General features: G+C 41.2%; 1 protein-coding gene and 1 long non-coding RNA gene across 3 annotated transcripts in view; one reads left to right on the top strand and one right to left on the bottom strand.

Moving 5' to 3' along the window:
• Positions 1–7,212: 7,212 nt before the first annotated feature.
• Positions 7,213–16,348, bottom strand: LOC130540610 (uncharacterized). 2 transcript variants are annotated; one of them, XR_008954606.2, is made up of 2 exons: positions 16,210–16,348; positions 7,213–7,803 (listed from the first exon to the last, which is right to left on the bottom strand). It is a non-coding gene; the product is annotated as an uncharacterized LOC130540610 (long non-coding RNA). The 2 variants fall into 2 exon arrangements; XR_008954607.2 differs by having other exon boundaries at positions 16,181–16,319.
• A 104-nt stretch (positions 16,349–16,452) lies between these two features.
• Positions 16,453–27,700, top strand: part of TMEM123 (transmembrane protein 123) — a 56,466-nt gene continuing 45,218 nt past the window's right edge. Inside the window, exons 1-2 of the mRNA XM_003828384.5 lie at positions 16,453–16,735; positions 20,402–20,458. Coding sequence (XP_003828432.3) covers positions 16,636–16,735; positions 20,402–20,458 — 157 coding nt within the window. The 5' untranslated portion in view covers positions 16,453–16,635. The remainder of the gene's footprint in view (positions 16,736–20,401; positions 20,459–27,700) is intronic.

The following is a 27,700-nucleotide window of genomic DNA, read 5'->3' as shown; positions in this document are numbered from 1 at the left end:
TCATCTGGAATTTCACTGTTTTCATTTCAAAAATGTCTTCTTTATTTAGTGTGTTAAAGCAAACTAAACGTGGCCTGAGAAGGACTCCATCCCTCTATATTTGAGTCCTTGTGGATGAACTGCTACCTAACTTAATAGGTAGGCAAGATTGAAAACCTAACTTAGGAGTATGTGCCTGTAACAATCGCTGAGTCTTGGCCAATCCCAGCAGCCATGGCTCAACCAGTCGTTTACTGCTGAGTGTTCAAACTGTGTTCAAATAAGGCAAATGCTGAGCTGTAACCAATCCAGCTGTTTCTGTACCTCACTTCCAATTTCTGTACATCACATTACATTTTTGTCTATAAATTTGTTCTGACCGCGAGGCACTCCTATGACAGAGGTACTGTCAGAGGTGCTTGAACCTGAGCAATTGTATCTTAAATAGGGGCTTGATAAGATAACGCTAAGACCTGCTAGCCTACATTCCCAGTAAGTTAAGGCATTCTTAGTCACAGGATGATACACGAGGTCAGCACAAGATTCAGGTCATAAAGACCTTGCTAATAAAACAGGTTGCATGCAGTAAAGAAGCCTGCTAAATCCCACCAAAACCAAGATGGTGATGAGAGTGACCTCTGGTCGTTCTCACTGCTACACTCCCACCAGCACCATGACACTTTACAAATGCCATGGGCATGTCAGGAAGTTACCCTACATGGTCTAAAAACAGGAGGCATGAATAATCCACCCCTTGTTTAACATATAATCAAGAAATAACCATAAAAATGGGCAACCAGAGGCCCTCAGGGCTGCTCTGTCTATGGAGTAGCCATTCTCTATTTCTTTACTTTCTTTGAATCTCTTTCGATTTAGGCTAGAAGTCCAATGCGCTTATCCATTGCACCACAGAGCCTGCTTGCTATTCCTTTACTTTCTTAATAAACTTACTTTCACTTTGCCATATCAATTTGCCTTAAATTCTTTCTTGTGTGAGATCCAAGAACCATCTCTGGAGTCTTGATCAGGACCCCATTCCAGTAACAGTACTATTATTTTCCTTATATTACAGTTGAAGAAATGGAAGTTCCAAGAAGCTAAGGGACCTAGGCTTGTAGATAGAGGAGAGGACAGATTGAAGGTCATGCTGTCAGGTGGCACAGCAAATGTATAACCAGGAAGATATGCAGCCATGCATCTCTGGGGTCAGCACACACTTGTGTCTCTTGAAGTCATGGGTTTGGTTCCAGGGTGGCTGTTGTTTTTGGCAGCTGGATAGGACACTAAGGACACCCTTGTCAATTGAACTCTCCCTATTTTACCTAAGAGGAAATAAATTTGTGGTTTGTGCTCCACAATTAGAAGTGGCAGAAATAAGATCAGAAGCCTTACCTTCCAACACTTATCAAGTGTCTATCCACCGTACTACACAGCTTCCTTAATCCTGAAGTCAGACATTTTATTGGTGTTTTATAAACTATCTGAGCAAACCGATGTGGGAGATACACAGATTGTATTATTTATATAGAAATCCAGCAAGTTGAAAATTGTTCTCACCCTGGGTCAGTTTGTTATTGTAACATTTACAATTTACAGCAAGCAATAAAACAAGATAATACAAAACAAAATAATCTGAACAATATGAACCCTGAACGAAGTAACAAATGTCCAGTTAGATTCTATTATAATGCCACCATTATTAGAGCCACTGCAGCTTTCTAGTATGCCAGAGGGCCATGTGAACTAACTGGTTCTACAAGAAAAAAAAAAATGTTTTAAGTGTAAGTAAAACTTCCTCCATCTGCTAAGGCATACTGATCTTCTGTAAACAGGTACAATAAAATATAATATAAATAAAAGCCAAGGCTTCCCTGAATGAGAATGTGAATTATCACCTCCCATTCTCAGCTCATCTCACCAGTCTCTTGTGTCTCAGGCACCAGCAAGCCACCTGTTGGTCCTTCCCAACAAGGCTATGCAGGAGGACAGGTCTCTGGATGACCTTGACCCACCCAGATTTCTTACAGAATGCACTGAGAATATGACATCCTGACATAAGGAAAAAGGCCCGGAACCACCGGGCTATATTCTGCAACACTTGAGCTCAGCAAGCCCCATTGCACCCAGGATATAAAAGCCCAGGGTGGTGTGCTTTCGGTGTCCTTAGCTGTATTGTGACATGGGGTCTGTGCAGCTAAGACTCCACCCCACTCTGGACGGCTTTCCTGAGCTCTGGAGGACCAGCTTGTCAGGGATCCTAGGCTTTGGTTTATCCTTGCTGCTTATCTGTGAGTATTAAATCTGTTTGCCTAACTTGGTATGTATGAGTGTTCTATCCCACCAGACTCATACAAGTGGTAGAGAACCTTTGCAGGCTAACCCTTATTAACAAGAGTGAAGATCAGGCCTTGAAACAGATTCAAATCCGGACACACTACCTCTAAGACTTGGGTACTCACATGTTCTAGCTAAGTATCTAAGTACTCCACTTAACCCACCTGCGATAAACTTGAGGTTACACAAGGAAGGAAACCTGCCATGTTCACCTTTGTCTCGCTACCACCTACCACAGCCCTAATGCATACTAGGAGGACAATACCTATCTTTGGAATGCTGTCACATTAGATAATAAAGGACTCAATGAGTTAATGGATGTCATGGTGACTAAAAATCAGGGATAGAATGGTTCACATGTAGCGTATTCCTCCTGTGGTCACAGACAATGTCTGTGTGGAAACATTAGAAGATTTCAGTTCATCTCAAACCCCAGATAAACCACTAGTGAGATATGGCTGATAAAAATGGCACAGCCTTAAGATTGACTTAACAGGAGTATGGTGCTCAGAAGAAAGAAGGTTAATAGGGGAGTCTTCACTCCTGTGTCACTTCCCAGGCATTCTAAATGCTGTGCTCAATCTAATGGGAGCTGGTCCTTCTTTTGTCCTTTCTCTTCACATTGTTTATCTTCCACTTCGAAGAAGGCTTTCCATCCCAACTTTTCTCTCTCTACCATCCTTCTTGGAGTTCTTTCTGGTTCCACAATACCAGTCCCCACACTCTCAACTTATATCTGTTTCCCTGGAATCCCTATTACAATGCTATAGCACTTACCTTTTTGCTTAATCTTTTAGCTATTTATATACACATCTTCTTTAACACTGCAAAGCACTGCTCAAAAGAAAGCAATTTTCATTATCTTTTGTTAGATTTGCTCCATGTATGTTTTATATCTATTACTTCTCTTTGCATCATCAGATTGTAACCTCTGCATTTCTTTGTAAATTACACGTTGCCCCTAGCTAGTTGTTCTGAACGAAGAACAAATGTTGCTAATCTGGTGATCTACAAGCCGTAATAAGAGGAAGCTGACATGTTAGGAAGGAACAAGAACATACACTCCAAGACAGGAGTGAGGTTTTGAAACATCCCTTAGTATATAACTACATACATGTATTTTCTAGTTACATTATTTTCATGTCCACAACTTGGTAAGCAACTCAGGATATAAGCAGATAATTCCCGGAGAGGAAATAAAAATGGCTAATAAACATAGGCAAAGATGTTCCATCTCAGTGATTAAGAAGGGAAGTTCAAATTAAACAAAATGAGACACCGTCATTTGCCCATCACATTGCCAAAAAGTATTATCGCATTTATGTTAGTAAAAATCAGAAATAACTGAAATATCTGTCAAAAGTGAAATGCTAAAATAAATTACATCCATGCTCTGAATACTTCGTAGCCATCACAATGAAACATATACATTTGTGTATACATATGGAAAAATGATTATGACATACTGTCAAATTTTTTAAAAGCAAGTTGCAAAGCATGTATTTTCGGGAAAAACCCATATGTTCTATGTTTCTATGTTCATATAAATACATATTCAAATATCTATGTAATTGTAGGTGCAAAACCTAAAACTAAAACAAAGACACAAACGGAAACAAAGGTCTGGAAAGAAAAACACTCAAGTGCTAACTGTGGTTACCCCTAGGGAAGTAAAACAGGAAGGATTTTTTCGTTTTCTTTTAGGTACTTCTGTGCATTTTTTGTTCAAAACTAAAGTAATACTTTTGACTTTCTTTGAAATGAAAAATAAAACCAATAAAATTTGTAGTCATAAAAGTAGTTATAAAATGTTTTAACTATTCTAGACAACAGTGACCCAACTTCAGAAACTGCATGCATGAGTAGTCTAAGTATTCTTTATAACTCTATGCTCGCAAAATTATTTACACATATTTGTGTCAGTTACAGAACTCTGAAGCCCTATGTGGTAGCCTAGAAGAGTTGTTTCTATATTGCAGATGAGGCAAGAAAGAAACAAAAAGAAAACAAAATTTAATACTTTATAAATTGACAACCCAGGGACAGAGCCCTCAGAAACAATTTACCTGATTCTTGTTTTATGTTAGGGATCAGAAATTCAAATGCAAGTATCAGAAATTAAGAAGCCAGCTGGGAATAAAACAATACGGAGAGTACAGAAAGTTCAAATACTGCATAAAGGGAGCAGCCATTTCATAACTCCTGTTGAGAGGATGGGTCTGGTATTACCAGATTGTTCAATGTTTCCAGAGAAACCAGGAATCAGAATTTTTAGATCGATACTCTCGGCTTTTAAATTTTAGCAACCAATTTTTTAAAATCCTAAATGCTGTGTTGATAAACACTGTGAAAGCCACACAAAACTTAACTCCCGGCTGGATGTGGCCTGCAGCCTCCTGTTTGCCATTTTTAGGTTTTCCCATCTTTGAAGCATTCTAGTGGACAAATTCTAACACAGAAGTCCCCAACCTTTTTGGCACCAGGGACCAGTTTTGTGGAAGACAATTTTTCCACGGAGAGGTGGGGGATGGTTTCAGGATGAAACTGTTCCACCTCAAATCAGGCATTAGATGCTCATAAGGAGTGCACAACCTAGATCCCTCATGTGTGCAGTTCACAATAGGGTTCATGCTCCTATGAGAAGCTAATGCTGCAGCTGATCTGACAGGAGGCAGAGTTCAGGCGGTAATGGCTCGCCCACTGCCACCTCCTGCTGCGCCGCCTGGTTCCTGACAGGCCACGAACAGGTAATGGTCTGCGGCCCAGGGACTGTGGACCCCTATTTTAACACATCCTTCAAGACTCAGATCAATTCCCTCTTCTTACAGTAGCCCTTTGCCTATGGTATTACAGACTGTTAGAATTCAAAGGCAGGTGGATTGCCTGAGCTCAGAAGTTCAAGATCAGCCTGGGCAACATGGCGAAACCCCATGTCTACCAATAATTATATATATATATATATTAGAGTTCAAAGATATTTCAGAAATATCTTATTAAATCTCTCATTTGTTGTAGTAAGATATATAACATAAAATTTGCCATATTAACCAATTTTAAGTACACAATTTAGTGGCATTAATTACAGATGCAATGTTGTGCAACCACCACCACTAGCTATTTCCAAAAATTTTCTGTCACTCCAAACAGAAGCTCTGTACCCATTAAACAATAACTTCAATTATTGCCTCCCCCAGTCCCAGACAACTTCTAATCTACTTTGTTTCTGACTTTGCTCATTCTAGGCACCTAACATAAATGGAATGATTCAATATATTTCCTTTTGTGTCTGGCTTATTTCACTTAGCATAATGTTTTCGAGGTTCATCCATGTTGTAGCATGTATCAGAACATCATTTTTTCATGGCTCATTAATATCCCATTATATGTGAATACCACAATATCACATTTTCTTTCTTTTTTTTTTTTTTTTTTTTTTGAGACGGAGTCTTGCTCTGTTGCCCAGGCTGGAGTGCAGTGGCGCGATCTCAGCTCACTGCAAGTTCCACCTCCCGGGTTCATGCCATTCTCCTGCCTCAGCCTCCCAAGTAGCTGGGACTATAGGCACCCACCATCACACCCAGCTAATTTTTTGTATTTTTAGTTGAGATGGCGTTTCACTGTGTTAGACAGGATGGTCTCGATCTCCTGACCTCATGATCCACCCGCCTCAGCCTCCCAAAGTGCTGGGATTACAGACTTGAGCCACTGCGACCGGCTCACATTTTCTTTATCCATTCATCTTCTGATGGACAATTGAGTTTTTTTTACCTTTTGGAGATTGTGGGTCACGCTTAAAACATTTGTGTACAAGTATGTGTTTGAATCTCTGCTTTTGATTCTATACGTACGAGAATTACTGGGCAGGGTATACTGGGTATACTGGGTATTACTGGGTAATGTATACTGGGTAATTCTATATTTAACTTTTTGAGGAACAACCAAACTGTTTTCACAGTGACTGTACATTTTACATTCCCATCATCAATGTATGTAAAATGCTCATTTTTAAGATGAAGAACCCATGGGCAACGCCAGTGAGACAGCTCAATCATAGACACAGGAAGTCAGCTACAATGCACAACTGACATCAGAAACCAGGTATCGACTCTCAGTGTAGACACGGCCCTCTTTCCAAGGTTAAATCCATTAAAATTTAAACCAGATGATTAGGCAAATGGCTGGAATGTTTACACAAAGACCTGGTCGCTACAAATAGATCACTTGATATGTTTAGAAGAAAGAATTTGAGTAAGTTCTAGACTTTTTTCTCCATCATGGAATATGGTTTTCTTTTACCCTTTTCTTCCTCAGGCCTAGGCTCTAAAAGTAGATTAGATCATATTTGTTTTTAGCCTCGTATCTTATTGTAGGATAGTCAGAAAATGTCTTTTATCATTATTAGAACTATAATTCTAAAATAACAGCTTAAAAAATTCCTTGAAATGTCATACATATTATTTCAGAAAAGCTGAAAAACTCAGAAAAGTAGAAAGGAAAAAAAAAAGATCACTCAGAGAATGGTCAACCAGAAATATGACTATTAATCTTTACCTTTTTTCCAGACTTTTTTTTCTAGGAATGGTATTTTTGTTTGGTATATATTATTGGAATTATAAAATCTTAAAGCTTACGGCAATTATTACATTTTGGGGTGAAGTTTAAAAATCAAATAAGGAAAAATAGATATTAAGTTCTACATTTAGTTAGTACTTCTTCCTACCAACTTACAGCCCTCACAGTCTGGTGACAGTTTTGGTGGAGTGCTATTACTTACTTGCCCACGTGGAAATGGGTCATTTACTTAAATATAACACCTGCAGGGACATGGCCACACATTATACTATTTTGCTTTTTCTTCCATGCCTTATACAATGCTGCACATACAATAGATGCTCAGAAAAAAGCTTTTGGATGATTTTTATTGATTTCATGCCATTATTAAGGTTAATACCCTCAGAATCTCCATAGGCAGTAGTAGCCCAACCCAGGCCCTGCAGGGCCCAGTCTTGGCGACTTTCACATTCCAAGAAACTTGGTTTAGAAATCAAAGGTAATTTAAAAGTTATTTGAATCTTTACTGTCATTGCTTGAAGAATATTAAAAAGAATTCAACTTGTAACCCATAATGGTAGCCTTAAATCCTCCTTGGCCCCATTCTTCTTCTTTTTTTCCCCCCTTTTCTTTTTTCCCTTCATTCCTCTTGCTTCAGTATGTCCATGGCTGCCTTAAAGCCCCCCTCTCAAAATCTCTACCAAAATTCTCTCCGAACTTGATTCCTTGTGATTCTTGGTTTTGCTTTTCGTCCCCCTTCCTTTGGCTTCTATTCCTTCTTTCTTCCCACCAGGAAATCACAGCCCTTGGCATCATCTTGGCACTCACACTTGTTTCTTCACTCAGCCCTTTTCTCCTTGGTCACTGATTCTGCTCCATGAGCAGTCAGAAATGGAGCTGGCAAGCTCAGCCTCTCAGCTGGAGACACTGGAGTCAGGGCTGAAGGGAGGAGAGAGGAGAAGATCACAAAAGCTTATCATCTAATGTCCTTTCTTTTATTCTCATTACACAGTGAAATTCTAATATATTTACTTATTGGGGGTGGGCTACATGAAAGGTATCTGGAAAAAATATGTGGCAATTATAAGGGTAAAATGACAAAATTTTCTTTGAGGAGGGAGAACACTGCCTACCCATCCTCCCCTCTTTAGGGTGTCACCCTGACAACATAATAGTTCTGACCTTTTGATTTTACATGCAAGGTCATGGGCCTTCTGACCTTTGAAACTGTCAACACTTACCTCTGGGATTTTGCTGAGGTTTCTCATCGGTACAACGATGGGTGTAATGAGACATCACACAGTACATCCTTTTGTCTCTCATAGAAATAAGAGGTTTTAGGCCAGGCGTGGTGGCTCACACCTGTAATCCCAGCACTTTGGGAGGCCGAGGTGGGCAGATCATGAGGTCAAGAGATCAAGACCATCCTGGTCAACATGGTGAAAACCAGTCTCTACTAAAAATATAAAAATTAGCTGGGCATGGTGGCGGGCCTGCAGTCCCAGCTACTCAGGAGGCTGAGGCAGGAGAATTGCTTGAACCTGGGAGGCGGAGGTTGCAGTGAGCAAAGATTGCGCCACTGCACTCCAGCCTGGGTGACAGAGCGAGACTCCGCATTAAAAAAAAAAAAAAAAAAAAAAAGAGGCAAAAGGCAAAGTATACCTGGTATATGACCACTAGACTGGTAAGGGAAAAATGCCACAAGTGAGCGTGCATACAACTCCAGTAAACACAGTGCACATGCGGCCCCCCTCAAAAGCCAGTAGGCCACCGCACAGGCAGACAACCCCCACAAGGGAAGAATAAAGGGAGAAGTAATGCAGACCCCAAAAGAATGCCAACATATAAAACTCCAAATCAATGGTCAAACAGTACACTTGATCTCTCAAGTTGCCCACTTGGCCATCTTCCAAGTGTACTTTATTTTCTTTCATTCCTGCTCTAAAGCTTTTGAATAAACTTTCACTCCTGCTCCAAAATTTGCCTCATTCTCTCACTCTGTCTTATGCCCCTCGGTCAAATTCTTTCTTCCGAGGAGGCAAGAGTTGAGGCTGCCGCAGACCCATACGGATTCACCACTGCTAACACAAGTAATACTCAAAATGCAGTATTCCTGGGTGAGAGCAAACTTAGGGAGCATCCAATAGTGCTTACTTCCCTCTTGACCCATGTAGATACCAACAGATGATCACTGAAATATTGTATTCAATTTGGCTAACTCTGTATGCATTCCTGATGAAGGTTGCTATAAGAGATTCAGAAATGACAGAAGGACAGTAGGACAGAATTCAAAAAGTGTGGGTTAGTATTCCAGGATATGGGATGTGAAGCTACCACTCACCCAGTTGCTCAAGCCACAAACCTAAGAGGCTTAATTTCTCTTTCCCTCAGCCATCATATCCAATTGACTCTACTCTCAATCCACATCCTAAATCCATTCACTTCTTCCATTGTCACCACTTCTACCCTAGTTCAAGCCCCCAACAATAGCCTCATAACTGGTCTGTTTCTACTCTTGTTCCTCCATAGAAGCTGGTGTGATGTTTTTAAAAATATATAAAGCACAAGATGACTTGCCAACTCTCAAATGGCTTCTCATCACATTTTGTTTTGTTGTTCTTGTTCTTTCCATACATCATATATAAAATAAAATCTAAATTCCTCATCTGAAAAGGCCCAGATCTTCCCTTGTACCTCTCTGTTCTTATTCACTGAGCTTCAGGCACATTGGCTTTCTTTTTATTCCCCCAACACACTATGCTGGTTGAAATGTACTTCCCCCTTGTTTTCACATGGCTCCTTCTAAGGACTCAGTTTAACTGTTACCTACTACAGAGGACTTCCCTGACTGTTTATTCTGAAGTCACCACCCAGTTGTTCATCACATCGGTGTGTTTTCTCAGCACTTATTTCTAGTTGTTTCTTGTGTGTGTATATGTGTGTGTATTTGTGTGTTCAACTGCTCAATTTTTGTTGAATGAATGGACTGGTAAGCCCTACTTCTCCAATTTTTTAGATGAGCAACAGAAAATATTGAGCAGGGGTTAAGACTAACAACTTTCATCTTTTTTTTAACCTTCTCCACAACAGCAATTTTATCTTTTGTCAATTTCTCTGTCATGATTAGCAATGAAACTTTCGCTATGGAAAGTGGTTAGGTTCAGAGGCAGCAAAGAGGAATGGCCTGGAGACTTGCAACTCACTCCATATGTAGACTTGAAGAAATAACAACACCAAAGGATCGGGGTGGAGAGCAGTGGCTTTAAACAGAGAAATAAAATAGGCTGAGTTCCTATAGCCTCCTACAGAGAAGACACAAAAAAAGTCAAAGTAGGAGCTGATAAATAACGGGATTTAATTAACACTGGAAAGGCCCATGAGGCTTCCCTACATGCTCCCTACAAAACCTCTGAACTCACATCTCTCCTCTTCCTGCTGTCCTCAGAGCACAACATAATCCTGCCTAGAACTGACACTGAAAACTCACATCACCACCTCTCATCTGGCCAAATCCTTCAGATTCAGACAAAGCTCCCCCACTCCCTTTCTGAGAAGTCACCCTTACAAACTTCAGTCCACACAGAACTCTCTCTTTCTGATCTCGTTTCAAGAGGAAAATCCAATTGCATCAGAGTTCATTGTTCTCTGCTTATTTTTTTGTTTTGTTTGTTTGTTTGCTTGCTTTTGGAGACAGAATATAATCATCACTCAGGCTGGAGTACAGTGGCGCAATACTGCTCACTGCAGGCTTGACCTCCCAGGCTCAAGTGATCCTCCCACCTCAGCCTCCTGAGTAGTTGGGACCAAAGGCACACACCACCATGCCCGGCTAATTTTTTATTTTTTGTAGAGATGAGATCTTGCTATGTTGCCCAGGCTGCTCTTAAACTCCTGGGCTCTTGTAATCCTCTCAAGTAATCCTCTTGACTCAGAATCCCAAAGTTCTAGGATTATAGGCGTCAGCCACCATGCCTGGCCTGTTTGCTTTATCTTTGCTTTTACTTGTTTTATTTTCACTTTTGCTCATCTGAATCTAAGAATTCTGTAAGTGTTGAACACAAAATACTCAATAAATTTTTTTGATTAATTATATAGATTCACACTCTGTCTGCAGTTTCTACTGTAAAGGAGGAAACAAGAAGGAAAAAACCTAAAGGTGAGGGAAGAAGAAAGTGCAAGAAAAATAGGGGCTCTAGAATACAAGGGAAAGGAAGCAGAGGTACAGGAATGGGGAAGATACCCAGCAAATGAGCTTTCATTGTGAAGACTTAATCACAGTTTATAACATGTTGTCAATCTGCTAAAATGGAAGTTGACAGGAAATTGGCAGAAACAGAGAAATGGACACAGGCCAATTTACTCTCTTTTGTTAAATCTCTCCAGTGCCTTGCCTTATTTGCAACTACTTCAGTCTCAAAGCCAGGCAGATTCTGGTTCCTTCCTTATGCAAATATTGATTATTAACAGACTAATTCATACATAGCTAGAAGATAATTATCTGTGCACATTAAGCCAGATGAGCCATCCTCTATCACCTGCTTCTTTTTAAAAATGAATCAAAATTTACTGTGGGATATAAGTAAATCTCACTGAGAAAACATGAAATCTCTCTATCTTTTTACAATCATAACAAAAGCAGCTTTTACCATTCATTTTTAGAAACCAACTCACATTTTTTCCCTTAACAACATGTGTAAATTTATTGTTCTATTTTTGGGGGTGGGGGTGTAATTTTTTTCAATTGTGGTTATATATACATAAAATGTATCATCTTAGCCATTTTTACATGTACAGCTCAGTAGTATTATGTACATTCAAACTGTGTGTAACCATCGGCCCCCATCCATCTTCATAACTCTTTTTGTCTTGCAAAATTAAATGAAAACTCTGTACCCATTAAACAAAGCTCCCCATTCTTCTCTCCCCAGCCTTTGGTAACCACCATCCTATAATACTTTCCGTCTCTATGGGTAGAAACCAACTAACTTGTAAAGGACTCACTAGTGTCTATCATTTTGTGAGGCAGATAGACTTGTGTTATTCTCTATTGTTTCCCAGCACCTAGTATAATGTCTGGTACATGTCATGTGTTCAATAAACGTTTGCACACTGACTAAGTGAATGAATGATAGTTCCAACTCCTGGTCCGCCCTCAAGTGACCCTAAGTTAAAGACTCAGACATACAGGAAATACAGGTTGGATGCAAAGAGAATATTATTGATGGAGAAGGACACCAGCATTTTGCTGCTCTATTTGTCTCCACCCAAAATTCATTCCACAAATATAAACTGAATGCTTCTATATGATGGAAGTGCATTAGAGCCTCAAATACAAAGATGAACACATAGACTGTGCCTCCAATGTGTGCTTTCCCACGATCACTTCATAGCATTGATTACACTCTAGTGTAATCGTGTATGTACCTGCCCTGCCACTATACTGTAAGCTCTGGCTAGGACATTGTCCATCATATAGTAAGCTCTCAATAAATAGTTGGCGAATCATCTAATGGAGACTGTAGCCCACTGTGGGGAAAAAGACGCACAATCATACAAAGTCAGGATCCTTAGCTGTACGAAACAAAAGCTGCTGACTCTTGCTGATATAGCAGAAAAGGATTATATTGAAGATATTGGGTAGCTCTCAGGTGTGTTGGAAGGTGTAGAGATTCAGAACTGGGGCCATTCCTCTGGGAATAATGCACAAAACCACTGCAGAACTAGCCCAGCAAGAAAACTATCACCATTGCAGCTCTCTGTCAATACCACTATTACATCAGAAACTCCATGTTGCAACCACTGAGAAACTAATGTCACTGCTAGTGCTGCCAACAAAGGCAGCCGCCTGGCTATTAGGGCAATTCATACTAGCAAGGCAAGGAGCTCCATAATGAGCCACTTTCCTCTGGTTGCTCATACCTGAATTTAAGTTTGATATGGATGAGCCTGACTGGCAAAGCCTAGGTTATATTCTTGAACCCAGTTGTAATGGAGGCTGGGAATCTGAGTTGTAAATAAAAGAAAGTAGGCTGGGTGCGGTCGCTCACGCCTGTAATCCCAACACTTTGAGAGGCCAAGGCAGGTGGATCACTTTACTTCAGGAGTTCAAAAACAGCCTGGCCAACATGGGGAAACCCCATCTCTACTAAAAATACAAAAGTTAGCAAGGCATGGTGGCACATGCCTGTAGTCCCAGCTACTCAGGAGGCTGAGGCACGAGAATCGCGTGAACTTGGGAGGCGGAGGTTGCAGTGAGGTGACATTGTGCCCCTGCACTCCATCCCGGGCGACAGAGCAAGACTCTGTCTCAAAAAAAAAAAAAAAAAAGGAAGTGATTCGTATGACATGAATCCAGTAGCAATATGCGATAGGCACTTGGCCAAAATATGCATTCACTTTTTTATTCTCATGGAACTTGTATTTTTGTAGGACAGACAAAAAATAAACACATAAATGAACATAATGATGGATAGCACTAGATGCCACAAAAAGAAACAGAGCTGTAAACTAGGGTATTCAAGAAGGGCTTTTCTCAGATGAGCAGTGTTGAAGGATGTGAGGAAGCAGCAAGTACAGAGGCTCCGGGATGGAAACTGACTTGACATTTCTAAAGTGCCGCAAGGAGGCTGGAGCTGAGAAGTGAAGGAGAGGGTAGAAAATGAGGTGGAAAGGGCAGCCATGGACCATGTCACGTAGGCCTTGCAGGCCATGGTTTCAGACTTTGTTAAGTGGCAAGGGAATGGCATAATCTGACATGTTTTAAAAGAATCACACTGGCTGCTATGTGGAGAATATTTTATAGAGAACAAGGTTAGAGACCCAGCTGATCAATGTATGAGCAGAGGATCATCCAAGCACTAAAATCTGCCCAGATGGTTGGGGAGATGGGATATGAAGGGAATCTTGAGAGAGGAGTAGAAACTGCCTAAGAGAAAAGGTTAGAGGGCATCTTGGGCAAAGGGAAGAACAGGAGCAAGAACACAGAGGCGTGGCAGGCCCCAGCATATTTGGAAAACTTTGAGTGCTCTAGTGAGGTTACAGAGAGGGATCCAGACATGAGGCTGGAAAGGAGGAGAGACCTAAATGGCCAAGGGCTGCCCATGCTGTTCTTTTAACTTTTCACATCACCAAAGTAAAATGTTGGTACAGTGATGGGGGCTGAACCTGAGGCACAACTGGGGCTACAACTTCTCTGGGAGGCTAGTCCTCCCAATAGAGTTTCCAAGAGAGCAGGAAGGCCACACAGTTCCTTGTTCTTTCCCCTCTCCTCAGACTAGAAAAAACATGGGCAATCCACAGTACTGAGCTGTTAGTATCAAAGATGGGCACACCCACTCACTGTGGTGTGGCAATCAGATAGCAGAGATCTGAAGGTGTCTCCAACAGGTCAGTACCCGGGAAAAACTGTCCAAGTAAATAAATATCTTGTTCTCCACACTGTCTTAGTCCGTTTCTGCTGCTATAACACAAATACCTTAAATGGGATACTTTATCAACAAATTTATAAACAATAGAAATCTATTTGTCCCAGTTCTGGAGGCTGGGAAGTTGACAGAGCAAGGCCTCAACAGATTTGGTGTCTGGTGAGGGCCCTCTGCCTCATAGATGGCGTCTTCCTGCTGTGCCCTCACAGTACAGAAGGGTGAAACAAGTTCCCTCAGGCCTCCTTTACAAGGGCACTAATCCCATTCATTAGCAACCAAATCACCTCCCAAAAGCCTCACATCTTTTTTTTTTCTCTTGAGACAAGTCTCACTCCGTCTCCCAGGCTGGAGTGCAGTGGCGTGATCTCGGCTCACTGTAACCTCCACCTCCCAGGTTCAAGCGATTCTCGTGCCTCAGCCTCCCGAGTAGCTGGGATTATAGGCACGTCCCACCACGCCCAGATAATTGTATTTTTAGTAGAGGCGGGGTTTCACCATGTTGGTCAGGCTGGTCTTCAACTCCTGACCTCAAACGATCTACCCTTCTCAGCCTCCCAAAGTGCTGGGATTACAGGCATGAGCCACTATGCCCACCCAAGTCCCACATCTTATTATCATCACCTTGAGGATTAGGTTTCAACACATGAATGTGGTGGGGATATAAACATGCAGACCTCTTATTCCACCCCAGATTCCCAGGCTATAAGTACACTGAGCCTTAAAGGAAGTATTAGCTGTGGGTTGGTGAAGAGAATAGAGGAGAGCATTTCAGAAGGAAAGAACAACGTATGCAAATGCCAGGAACCAGAAAGCACCCTTCTCCATGGGCAACAGAACCAAGGCTGGAAAGACAGGTTGGGCCTAGATTGTGAAATGCTTGGATAATGGGGTAGTCACCAGAACGGTTTATTCCTAAACCAGATTCCCCAGTTAAATAGAATAACCAAAATCGAAATGTGCAATGCTTGCTTTTTGTCCATGATAAGCTGCAGGGGAAACATTTGCAGGTTGGCTGACTGAATCCACAGATGGAAGTCTCTGTAAATTTAGGACAGATTGTCTCAGTTAATCTCTAGGACCAGTCAGACCTCTGTAATGATGGATTTGCCTGACATGAGAAAGTTTTACCTCTCATAACACAGTTTTGAGAAGTTAACTGCAATGTGGCCTTTATGTGATGAAATCTGCCTCAGGTGCCAAAGATGTGCAACATTAAGACCTTTGCAGGTGGGGATTCACTGTGATTTTAGGTTCCTTGGATCCTTCAGTCTTCTACTTCAGCTGAGGGTTCCCACCCAAGCCAGGACTCAGCCTTTGTTATTCTCATGCATTAGCCACAGGTAGCTATGTCACTTCAGAGTTGTGAGCACGATGAAAATGCAGACTTTACAAGCACTTCAAGTCAAGACAAGTGATTAGCATTGGCTCCAAGGGTTTAAAAGGAACTCAGCCAAAAACTGTTCAAAACTGGCCATTTCATCTGAACTGGGACAGCAGGGCGCAAGGAGAGAAAAGGCTGGTTGGATTAATGCAGCCCCCGCTTTCCATGGCTCTACTGTATTTCACTGAGAGTTGCTACCAACTCCTGCGCGCGCCCCCACCCGCCCACTCCACTAATCTCTTGTCTTAATCAGAGATACAGGGAACCCGTGGAGAAGATGAAGTACAACTGGGATAAGAAGATCGTAGGTGTTTTACGTTTGAATTTAAGCAACAAATCTGTCGAGCTGTCTTTCTCCACTTTCCCCTTAGGCTGGGTCACGCGAGGGGAAAGCTCCGACCGCCCAGGACTCCTTAGAGTGAATCCCATCCCCTCAAGTTCCTCTCCAGAATCTCCCCCTCCTCCCACCTTTGCCCTGCAACTCCTCCCTCTCACTCTGAGTCGCACGCACCCCTGTCCCCTCCCTGCCCGCAAAACTACTCTTCAAAGGCTTCCTTCCGGGCACCGCGAAGCCAGCGTGCTCAGCATTCGGGGAGGCAGCGGCGCTCGCCTTCATCCAGGACAACAAAACTGCCATTTCCGAAGAGAAAGGAAACGGCTCACGGTTTCTGGGGTTCCCAAGCGCGCGCCTGCGAGGGAGGCCGCGAGCCGAGTCGCCACGCCCAGAACCCCGAGCCCGCCCCCGCGCCACCCAGCCCGGCCCCGCCGCCCCGGCTGCGCACGCGACGCCCCCTCCAGGCCCCGCTCCTGCGCCCTATTTGGTCATTCGGGGGGCAAGCGGCGGGAGGGGAAACGTGCGCAGCCGAAGGGGAAGCGGAGCCGGCGCCGGCTGCGCAGAGGAGCCGCTCTCGCCGCCGCCACCTCGGCTGGGAACCCACGAGGCCGCCGCATCCTGCCCTCGGAACAATGGGACTCGGCGCGCGAGGTGCTTGGGCCGCGCTGCTCCTGGGGACGCTGCAGGTGCTAGCGCTGCTGGGGGCCGCCCATGAAAGCGCACCCATGGCGGGTAAGTGGCTGCGGGGGTCGCCAGCCCCGTTCGTGGGAGGCAGCGCGCTGCCGAGGCTTGGGTTCCCAAGTTGGGCTCTGGTACAGAAAGTTCCGCGTGTCTCTGGCCGAACGCTCGGGGCGGACCCAGAGGTGACCGGGCGGGGTGGGGGAAACTGAGGCTTGGAGCAGTCACCCGCTGGCCCCGGGGCCGCCTGCTGAGGAAATTGCCTGGTGCTTCCCCTCTCGCTTTTTGGAAGCGGCGGTCGCAGGCCGGGACGGGTGCGCATAACCTGTTGAGTTACCGCAAGTTGGTTTTTACAGCCTTTCCCTGAAGTTAATGTTTGCCGAGGTTAGAGTTTCTAAGGCTTCCGTTTGTAAACAAGATTAGCTGAGTTGAAAAATATGTCTACCTAGGCCCGCGGAAACGTCTCGCAGTTAGTCGGGGAGCTTTTCAAGCGTCCCCCAGGCATTTCAGCGTCTAATATTATGCAGTATTATCCAGATGAATTACAATCTTAAGGTTCCCCTGATGCTCGAAGTTGGACTTCGGGGCTCTTGGAGCTACTTGGGAGCTTTTGGGGAGCGCGCCCCGCCCTCGCGGTAGTTGAGGCGGCCGCCCCCATGGCGGGGCGCTCTCCACCCCTCGTGTGCCATAAACACCCGGCCGAGGCGCGCGGCAGCTGCGCAGCGTTAAGGGCACAGCTGCACGGTCGCCGGTGGCCCATGTCGTCGCTAGTAAGGTCGTAACAGGATGATGTTGACTTTGCTTTTCTGTGTAGGGCGGAATTTGTTTCGTTTTAGGCCCTTGGCCCTTTGGAGACTTCAAACAGCCCTTTTTGGATGAAACCAGGAAGTTGGGATTTGTTGTGTAAATACTGTTTTCCTTTGTCAACTGTTAGAGAAGTCAGGTCCCTAGGTAATGGTCAGTAAACTAGGATAAGTTAAGTAACCCAAGGTTTTCATGGTTTTAAGTTCTATCCATCCACTGTATATGTTAGCCTTAGGTTCGTTTTATCCAGCAAGAGAAAAAGGCAGTTTGTAAATCTGGAAGGTTCAGGCACAACACTTGCTTTTTCTGGAATAACCTGGGTGAATTAACAATTTTTCTTTGTTTTGCTGAAGTTTTTTTGTTTGCTTAATTGTGCGTGTGACAAACTGGCTTCGCAGACCTAATTTTGAGATCATTTAAGAAAAAAGTGGTAAAATCATGTCCATCTTGTATCTTGGTCCTAATTTTATACCAATTATCTCATGAGGTGAGGTCTCCATTTTTAAAAATTTGTTGCTGTGTTTGTGAAGATAAGCCTTACTGTTTCTCCAATGAATTACCGATTAGAGAAACTGTGAGTGACCATGCTTTTCTTTCTTTTGCCCTGATAACACAGATTTTTTTTTTTTTGCCCTATTTTAGCACTCACTGTTTGTTCTGTTTATTACTTAATGTCTTACTAGAGGTTAGTCCCATTTGGAAAACTTAAAATGCTCTACAGTAGGCGAGCCCTGAATTCATAAACTAGTATAACCAACCAGAGGTGGAATCTGTTTCTACAGACTATATAATGTCACCTTGCAACTAGACTAAAAGGTATACAATAGAAGATTTCTCAAAAAAGCTAGTAACTGTTAATCGTAGTCTTCATGTATAGTGTAATCTGTATACAATGTCATTACGAAGTATAGTGATTTTTAGCCATCATACTAAAACTCTTAATAGCTGATTTTTACTGGGTACATATTGTGTGCATCCCACGCTATGCTAATTTAGGTCCAAAAATCATCCCATTGAATCCTCACAGTATCGTCCCCATTTTATAGATAAGTAAGCTAATTTATGGCAAGTAAAACAATTAATACATGTTTGGTTTCAGATCAGAATCCAAATTTTCAATTAACCATTTCACCACTAAGCCACGTTAGATGATGATGGCTCTTGAAGTAGATAATACTTTTATTCCACAGTATTACCATTGCCTAGAATATTGTGGGAGAAGATAAAAACATTATTGAAATTCTGCTTTTAAAATATTCTTCACAGTCTGCTGCATAGCTTTATAAATATCAGTTGAAGGAGGAGGGAGACTATGAGCAAGTTTGCAAATCAGCAAACAGGATTTATTGTAGTATTCCAATGAATGACATTAACATTAACAGGATGGGAGGGGCGGCTGTTAGTCATTACTCTTAGTGGCAAGTGACAGAAACCCACCTTGAACAACTGTGGAAAGAAGGGACTTTTTTGACTTGTAACTGAAAAGTGCAAGGATTGAGGTGGCTTGAAAATGGCTGTATTCAAGTGTTCAAATAAGTCGCCAAGAAATTAAGAAATCATCGCGTTAAGAATGACAATAGCAGGGAAACAAAAACAGGCTGTTGTGTTAGCCCAGCCAAAAGATGATGGTGAGTGGCAATGGAGATAAAAGGGTGGATTCTAGATCTGTGGGGGGTTGGGACTAATCACTTGCTGATGGATTGGAGGGTGGGATGAGGAAGAGAGAAGAATCAAAGGATGACCTCTTGGTTTTGGGGTTGAGCAGCTGGTAATGCAACAATTGGGAAGGTTGGGGGAGGAGCCGGTTTATAGTAGAAAATCAGTAGTTCCATTTTGGCATTCATATCTGCAGGCTTAGGAATCAAACTATCTGGTCCAATTCCAGTCTCTGCCACTTTGTATCTGGGTGGCCTTCTCTGGGCCTCAGTTCTTGTCTGCAAAACAATACTCCTAAGAATTGTTGAGAGGGTTAGATGAGCTAATGCACATAACCCTGGCTTGTGGTAAGCACCTAATAATGTTGGCAGTTGTTTGCTATCTGCTGCTAAATACATCTACGTAGTCTGTTGACCTTGATCTTTTTCAAGTTAATCTTACACTGTATCCTTTTGTGATAAACAGATGATAGTCCCATCAAGAAGAAGAAATTCTCACAAAGAAGAAATTTGCCCGAGAAGTAAAGATAAATCCTTCAAAGTTACTGCTTTTCTTTGTACTTGGAGGATTTTTTTTTAAGTGGGGGAGAGTTCATCTTTGTGAAAAGGACACAATAATACACTTGCTCTCTCCCTATGTGTTATACATATTTAATCTTCATTAGACAAAGACTCAAAACGAATAAAGCACTCTGAAAAGTTGCTTAATTGGGACATAGAAATCTCTTAGATTTTTTCCTAATCTAAAGGTGTACTAATTTAAAAATTAAAACCCTACTGAGAAGGTGCAGTTAAATAAGAAAATCCTATTTTATCCCTCCATTGTATGAAATTAGGGGTGTTGGTTGGGTGGTGCAAGACCTAGAGATGCCTGTGAGTAGAAACGGCCTCTCCTGAAATGGTCCACTCCACTCAGAAGAGCAGAGCCCTCAGTGGCAGAAATTGGCCCATCTGTCCCCAATTGTGTGGGTAAATGAATTTTGGCAAAGCTATTGCATTCGGTGGCTGGTATATAGTAAGTACTATGTAAGTGTTTGTTACATAAGCTAGATGTTTATCTTGAAAAACCTGGTAATACAGTCCCTTTTACTGACAGCTTCAAGATATGTTTCATAACAACAGGGGCCAAAGTAGAACTTCCTGTGGAATAATCTACCCTCCTGACACCACTACCCCTACTCCCGCTAGACAGAAAACCACATACTGCCAGTATTCTTAGTTAAATGTTCTTTCATAACAGGATATTTCTTTATTTTTACAGCATCTGCAAACATAGAGAATTCTGGGCTTCCACACAACTCCAGTGCTAACTCAACAGGTGAGTTTTAAAAGATTAAAAAAACAAATTTTCATTTGTCTAGGGTACATGAAGTAATAACAGCCAGGGAAGTAGGCATAAGCTGGTTCACTGACCTGTTTTAACCCTGAGTTCTTCACCCATGAATCCCAATAACCTGCCCTAGTGCCGTATAGTAGACATCACTAAGTGATAGTTCACTGGATTAATCTTCCTCAGTCTTGTAAAGATGTGAATAAATTCTAAAACAAAAAGTGTATCGGAATTTCATGTTATGAATTTTTGAAGCACATTTTTAGATGTGAGGGTTTTGTAGTTTGCCTGTAGATATGAAATGTCAGCACAGAAGTCTGCAGGTCCTATTGATGAAACAAGTCACTCTAAACTAGTCAGCCATGGCAGCCTTAATATACCTCTGCTGACTCTAAGGAGACCCTACTTACATTTCACCCATTAGGCAGACTCAACCCAAACACTTGGTGAGGCCCTTACCCTGTGATTTTAGTTTGGGACAAAGCCTTGGGCCTCTGAGTTCACTAGCATGGAAAGATGCAAGAACCAGGCTGATGTCATCAGTATCAGTAGTAAATCATCAAGGTACGTTTCTTGTAAACAATTTTTAAGTTATCTTCTCACTGCCCTTAATCTTCACAGTTGACTGAGTTGGAAACTAGAAAAAGGTACACCAATCCTATCACTAACTTGTTTTGTTTACTGTTAGTCAGGAAATATTTATGGACTCTAATGAGCTAGCACATCCTAGGTTCTAAGAATACAAAATGGACCAAGCCTTAACTTCTAGGAGTTTTTGTTTTTTTGTTTTTTATTTTGTGGCAAAATATACATGACATAAAATACATAAGTAACCATTTTTTTAAAGTGTAAAGGTCAGTGGCAGTAAGTACCTTCATGCTGCGTTGCAACTTGCTGGAGTTTTTATTCCTGTGGGGCATCCCAGTGTTTCACTTAGTTTATGTTCTTGGTTTACTGCTGTTCTTTGTTTCATTATCTCTGCGTTTTCGACTGGTGTCTGGTGGTACGTAGTCAGGACATACTTTAATTCTAGTTTTAGTAATTCTACAGAAAACGTTTTCATTGAGAGGAAAAAAAGTCTAGAGGGATTACTCCAAAATGTAATAGTGGTTATCATTGGGTAGTTGTGAGAGGGTCTTAGTTAAAAAATATTTTATTACACTATTAGATACCTTTTCCTTTTGTCCTTTATTGAATCTAATTCTGCACTACTGAACTTTTAACCTTGGGTAGACAAAGGAGGTAGAAGAAACATAAAGACAGTGATATTAGCAATAGACACCATTTTTGAATGCCTACAACTTATAAGATACTCCTCATACATTTACTAATTTAACAGTGGTGAAGTAGGTGTCATTTCTGGTTTACACATGGGGAAATTGAAACTCAAGAGTGGTTAGGAAATGCCCAAGATCACATGACACTAAGTGTCACATTCAGGATTTGAAACCCAGTTGTATTCTAAAACCTATGTCTCTTTATCACACTGTCTGAAGTGTGGTGTGGCCTTACTTTTAAAACATGCTTTTCACTGTGAATGATTATTAAAAATAAACTGAATACTTTGAGGGCAGCTCCAGAGTCAGTGGGATGATTTCAAATGCCCCTTCTAGCACAGGGAAATTTTTTGAGAAAGAAGAAAAGCATTGCCTCAAATTTTTCTAGAAGGAGAACAGATAATACAACAATTAAAAATGTTTTTGCACAATGTGTTTTATGTCTCATAACTGTCGCATTCCTCTTTGTATCTTGAAAACACTTTTGAAACATGTTAAGTTTGTGTATTTTTATAAGATGGATGCTTAACTGTTTTTCTTTTTAGTTACATAGACCATTGTTGAAGCTTTGTTTCTTTGAACATACTGTTTACCAATTTATTTGGTGCTATTTATTTAGTGCAGTTTCTGTGGCGCCATATTTCCTCTCACTAGGAAAATAGCATCTTTGGCAAATTCCATTACGATGTGTATTCCAGGAATGTACTGTTGGAAAAAGTGGAGACTGCCTGCAATACTACTTAGAGTGTTGGGTGTCTATCACTTTCATAGGACTCACCACATTGGAATTTCAGAGAATCTTTTTTTCTCTTGTTTTGGTCTCCAAGTTCCTTGAGAGTGAAATCTATGATTTATTCATCCTAACATCTCACTCTATGCCTGGTGCATAGTAGGTATGCAGAATATGTATATTTTTGGTTGGTTGAACTCAATTGTGGAGCGACATAGATATTTTGTAATTGCTGACTTGCCTTATCAAAACACTAATATATACATTTTGCAGATGTGTACTGGTTTATGCTCCAATCCTATACATTATTACAGCTGTTTTTCTGTTTATACAGTAATATAGGTACTTGAAGTCAAACAATAGGAATAAAGGTTGCTTTCCAATGTACCACTGAGTTACATGTAACAGTTCTATTTTTTTATGTCCTCTAATCATTATTTGAAGACAGCTATACTTTTGACATTCTTGTCTGCAGGGACTTGTTTGACACACTTTCAGCTTATATAGGAAATAATTTCCCCTTATTTCATTTGCAGTCAGAGTAGATTCTGTGGATGGATGAATTTACACTTTATAGTGCAAGGAAGACACATGCCCAGATTGTTTTTCATAATGGGTTTGGGCAAGGATGTAAGGAAATGTGGCATGGTCTAGATTGGAGTGCACATCTCATCAGTAACTAGAACAGCAGCTCAATATCATTCAGGATACAGCCGTCTCCTTGATCACATAGCATTGATACTTCCCAACAGAGGGATCTGAGAGGATTGGGTTACCATCATCCAATCTGAAGCTCTTTTCTTGGACATAACTTGCACCAACTCCTTTCCAAAGCCGTTTATCTCTTAATCATGTATGTTCCATTTATTACGATTGCCATTAGTTTGGTTACTCATCCTTGGCCTAGTCATTTGGGCCACTCTAGTGGGGTTAGTTTTGTCCATAGACATGGCAGGGATGGGTAGTTGTGAGAGGGTCTTATTTTAAAAATGTTTTATTACACTATTAGGTACCTTTTCCTTTTATTCTTTATTGGATCTAATTCTGCACTACTGAACTTTTAACCACCATTTTGAGCACTTGGACCTGGCTTGCATTTAGGTTTCTACAGAAGAAGGCAGTGGAAATTTGGGAACAGCTTATTCTGTATTCCAATTTTTATCCCCGATTGCAACAATGAAAGTCTTACTGAAGTGGAAGGAATTTATCAGGTATATAATCCTGTATGTCACATTACCTTCTTCTATTTACTTTAGATAAAATGTTTTATGTGTGAAAAGAATATTAGATGGAAGCTTTCTGTGAGTTTGTAAGTCAATCAAAGACAGGAACCAGTTGGCCTGACAGGTTGCTTTAGTTGCAAATGGTGATACAGATGAACGATTGATTGATTGATTGATTGATTCACTGATAGATGCAAATGTTGATAGATACAAACAGTGATAGATACACAGAGAGACATAGAGATATCAATACTAGTTTTTAACTAGAGATTGGATGTAGAAAAGAATTTTTCTAACTAAAGAATTCATAGTACACTTAACTGCTTCAACTCCTCAGAAAGTTAATTGTGTTCAACTCATGTTTTTGAGATTGCGTCTGAAAATTGATGGTAATTTTTTTTTATACTTCAAGTTCTAGGGTACATGTGCACAACGTGCAGATTTGTTACATATGTATACATGTGCCATGTTGGTGTGCTACACCCATTAACGCATCATTTACATTAGGTATTATCTCCTCATGCTATCCCTCCCCCCTTCCCCCCCACCCCACGACAGGCCCTGGTGTGTGATGTTCCCTGCCCAGTGTCCAAGTGTTCTCTTTGTTCAGTTCTCACCTATGAGTGAGAACATGCGGTGTTTGGTTTTCTGTCCTTCGGATAGTTTGCTGAGAATGATGGTTTCCAGCTTCATCCACGTCCCTACAAAGGACATGAACTCATCCTTTTTTATGGCTGCATAGTATTCCATGGTGTATATGTGCCACATTTTCTTAATCCAGTCTATCATTGATGGACATTTGGGTTGGTTCCAAGTCTTTGCTATTGTGAATAGTGCTGCAATAAACATGTGTGTGCATGTATCTTTTATTTATTTATTATTGTTATACTTTAAGTTCTATGGTACATGTGCACAATGTGCAGGTTTGTTACATATGTATACATATGCCATGTTGGTGTGCTGCACCCGTCAACTCGTCATTTACATTAGATGTGTCTCCTAATGCTGTCCCACCCCACCCCCACCCACGACAGGCCCTGGTGTGTGATGTTCCCCACCCTGTGTTCAAGTGTTCTCATTGTTCAGTTCCCACCTATGAGTGAGAACATACGGTATTTGGTTTCTTCCTTGCCATAGTTTGCTGAGAATGATGGTTTCCAGCTTCATCCATGTCCCTGCAAAGGACATGAACTCATCCTTTTTTATGGCTGCATAGTATTCCATGATGTATCTGTGCCACATTTTCTTAATCCACTCTATCACTGATGGACATTTGGGTTGCTTCCAAGTCTTTGCTATTGTGAATAGTGCCACAATAAACACACGTGTGCATGTGTCTTTATAGTAGTGTGATTTATAATCCTTTGGGTATATGCCCAGTAATGGGATGGCCGGGTCAAATGGTGTTTCTAGTTCTGGATCCTTGAGGAATCGCCACACTGTCTTCCACAATGCTTGAACTACTTTACCCTCCCACCAACAGCATAAAAGTATTCCTATTTCTCCACATCCTCTCCAGCACCTGTTGTTTCCTGACTTTTTAAATGATTGCCATTGTAACTGCTGTGAGATGGTATCTTGTTGTGGTTTTGATTTGCATTTCTCTGATGACCAGTGATGATGAGCATTTTTTCATGTGTCTGTTGGCTACCTAAATGTCTTTTGAGAAGTGTCTGTTCATATCCTTTGCCTACTTTTTCATGGGGTTGTTTGATTTTTTTCTTGTAAATTTGTTTAAGTTCTTTGTAGGTTCTGGATATTAGCCCTTTGTCAGATGGGTAGATTGTAAAAAATTTTCTCCCATTCTGTAGGTTGCCTGTTCACTCTGATGGTAGTTTCTTTTGCCGTGCAGAAGCTCTTTAGTTTAATTAGATCCCATTCGTCTATTTTGGCTTTTGTTGGCATTGCTTTTGGTGTTTTAGTCATGAAGTCCTTGCCCATGCCTGTGTCCTGAATGGTATTGCTTAGGTTTTCTTCTAGGGTTTTATGGTTTTAGGTCTAACATTTAAGTCTTTAATCCATCTCGAATGAAATTTTGTATAAGGTATAAGGAAGGGATCCAGTTTCAGCTTTCTACATATGGCTAGCCAGTTTTCCCAGCACCATTTATTAAATAGGGAATCCTTTCCTCATTTCTTGTTTTTGTCAGGTTTGTCAAAGATCAGATGGTTGTAGAAGTGTGGTATTATTTCTGAGGGCTCTGTTCTGTTCCATTGGTCTATATCTCTGTTTGGTACCAGTACAATGCTGTTTTGGTTACTGTAGCCTTGTAGTGTAGTTTGAAATCACGTAGCATGATGCCTCCAGCTTTGTTGTTTTGGCTTAGGATTATCTTGGCAATGTGGGCTATTTTTTGGTTCCATATGAACTTGAAAGTAGTTTTTTCCAATTCTGTGAAGAAAGTCATTGGTAGCTTGATGGGGATGGCATTGAATCTATGAATTACCTTGGGCAGTATGGCCATTTTCACGATATTGATTCTTCCTGTCCATGAGCATGGAATGTTCTTCCATTTGTTTGTGTCCTCTTTTATTTCGTTGAGCAGTGGTTTGTAGTTCTCCTTGAAGAGGTCCTTCACATGCCTTATAAGTTGGATTCCTAGGTATTTTATTCTCTTTGAAACAATTGAGAATGGGAGTGCACTCATGATTTGGCTCTGTTTGTCTTTTATTGGTGTATAGGAATGCTTGTGATTTTTGCACATTGATTTTGTATCCTGAGACTTTGCTGAAGTTGCTTATCAGCTTAAGGAGATTTTGGGCTGAGATGATGGGGTTTTCAAAATATACAATCATGTCATCTGCAAACAGGGACAATTTGACTTCCTCTTTTCCTAATTGAATACCCTTTATTTCCTTCTCCTGCCTGATTGCCCTGGCCAGAACTTCCAACAGTGTGTTGAATGGGAGTGGTGAGAGAGGGCATCCCTGTCTTGTGCCAGTTTTCAAAGGGAATGCTTCCAGTTTTTGCCCATTCACTATGATATTGGCTGTGGGTTTGTCATAAATAGCTCTTATTATTTTGAGATACGTTCCATCAATACCCTGTTTATTGAGAGTTTTTAGCATGAAGGCTGTTGAATTTTGTTGAAGGCCTTTTCTGCATCTATTCAGATTATCATGTAGTTTTTGTCGTTGGTTCTGTTTATATGCTGGATTACATTTATTGATTTGCATGTGTTGAACCAGTCTTGCATCCCAGGGATGAAGCCAACTTGATTGTGGTGGATAAGCTTTTTGATGTGCTGCTGGATTTGGTTTGCCAGTATTTTATTGAGGATTTTTGCATCGATATTCATCAGGGATATTGGTCTAAAATTCTTTTGTTGTGTCTCTGCCAGGCTTTGGTATCAGGATGATGCTGGCCTCATAAAATGAGTTAGGGAGGATTCCCTCTTTTTCTGTTGATTGGAATAGTTTCAGAAGGAGTGCTACCAGCTCCTCTTTGTACCTCTGGTAGAATTCAGCTATGAATCCGTCTGGTCCTGGACTTTTTTTGGTTGGTAGGCTATTATTGCCTTAATTTCAGAGCCTGATATTGGTCTAGTGAGGGATTCAACTTCTTCCTGGTTTAGTCTTGGGAGGGTGTATGTGTCCAGGAATTTATCCATTTCTTCTAGATTTTCTAGTTTATTTGCGTAGAGGTGTTCATAGTATTCTCTGATGGTAGTTTGTATTTCTGTGGGATCAGTGGTGATATCCCCTTTATCATTTTTTATTGCGTCTATTTGATTCTTCTCTCTTTTCTTCTTTATTAGTCTTGCTAGTGGTCTATCAAGTTTGTTGATCTTTTCAAAAAGCCAGCTCCTGGATTCATTGATTTTTTTTTTTTGAAGGGTTTTTTGTGTGTCTGTCTCCTTCAGTTCTCCTCCGATTTTAGTTATTTCTTGCCTTCTGCTAGCTTTTGAATGTGTTTGCTCTTGCTTCTCTAGTTCTTTTAATTGTGATATTAGGGTGTCAATTTTAGATCTTTCCTGCTTTCTCTTGTGGGCATTTAGTGC

This window comes from Pan paniscus, chromosome 9 (genome assembly GCF_029289425.2).
Source record: "Pan paniscus chromosome 9, NHGRI_mPanPan1-v2.0_pri, whole genome shotgun sequence".
Taxonomy (NCBI): domain Eukaryota; kingdom Metazoa; phylum Chordata; class Mammalia; order Primates; family Hominidae; genus Pan; species Pan paniscus.
The sequence above is the reverse complement of the archived record's forward strand: the minus strand, read 5'-3'. Positions and strand labels throughout refer to the sequence as shown.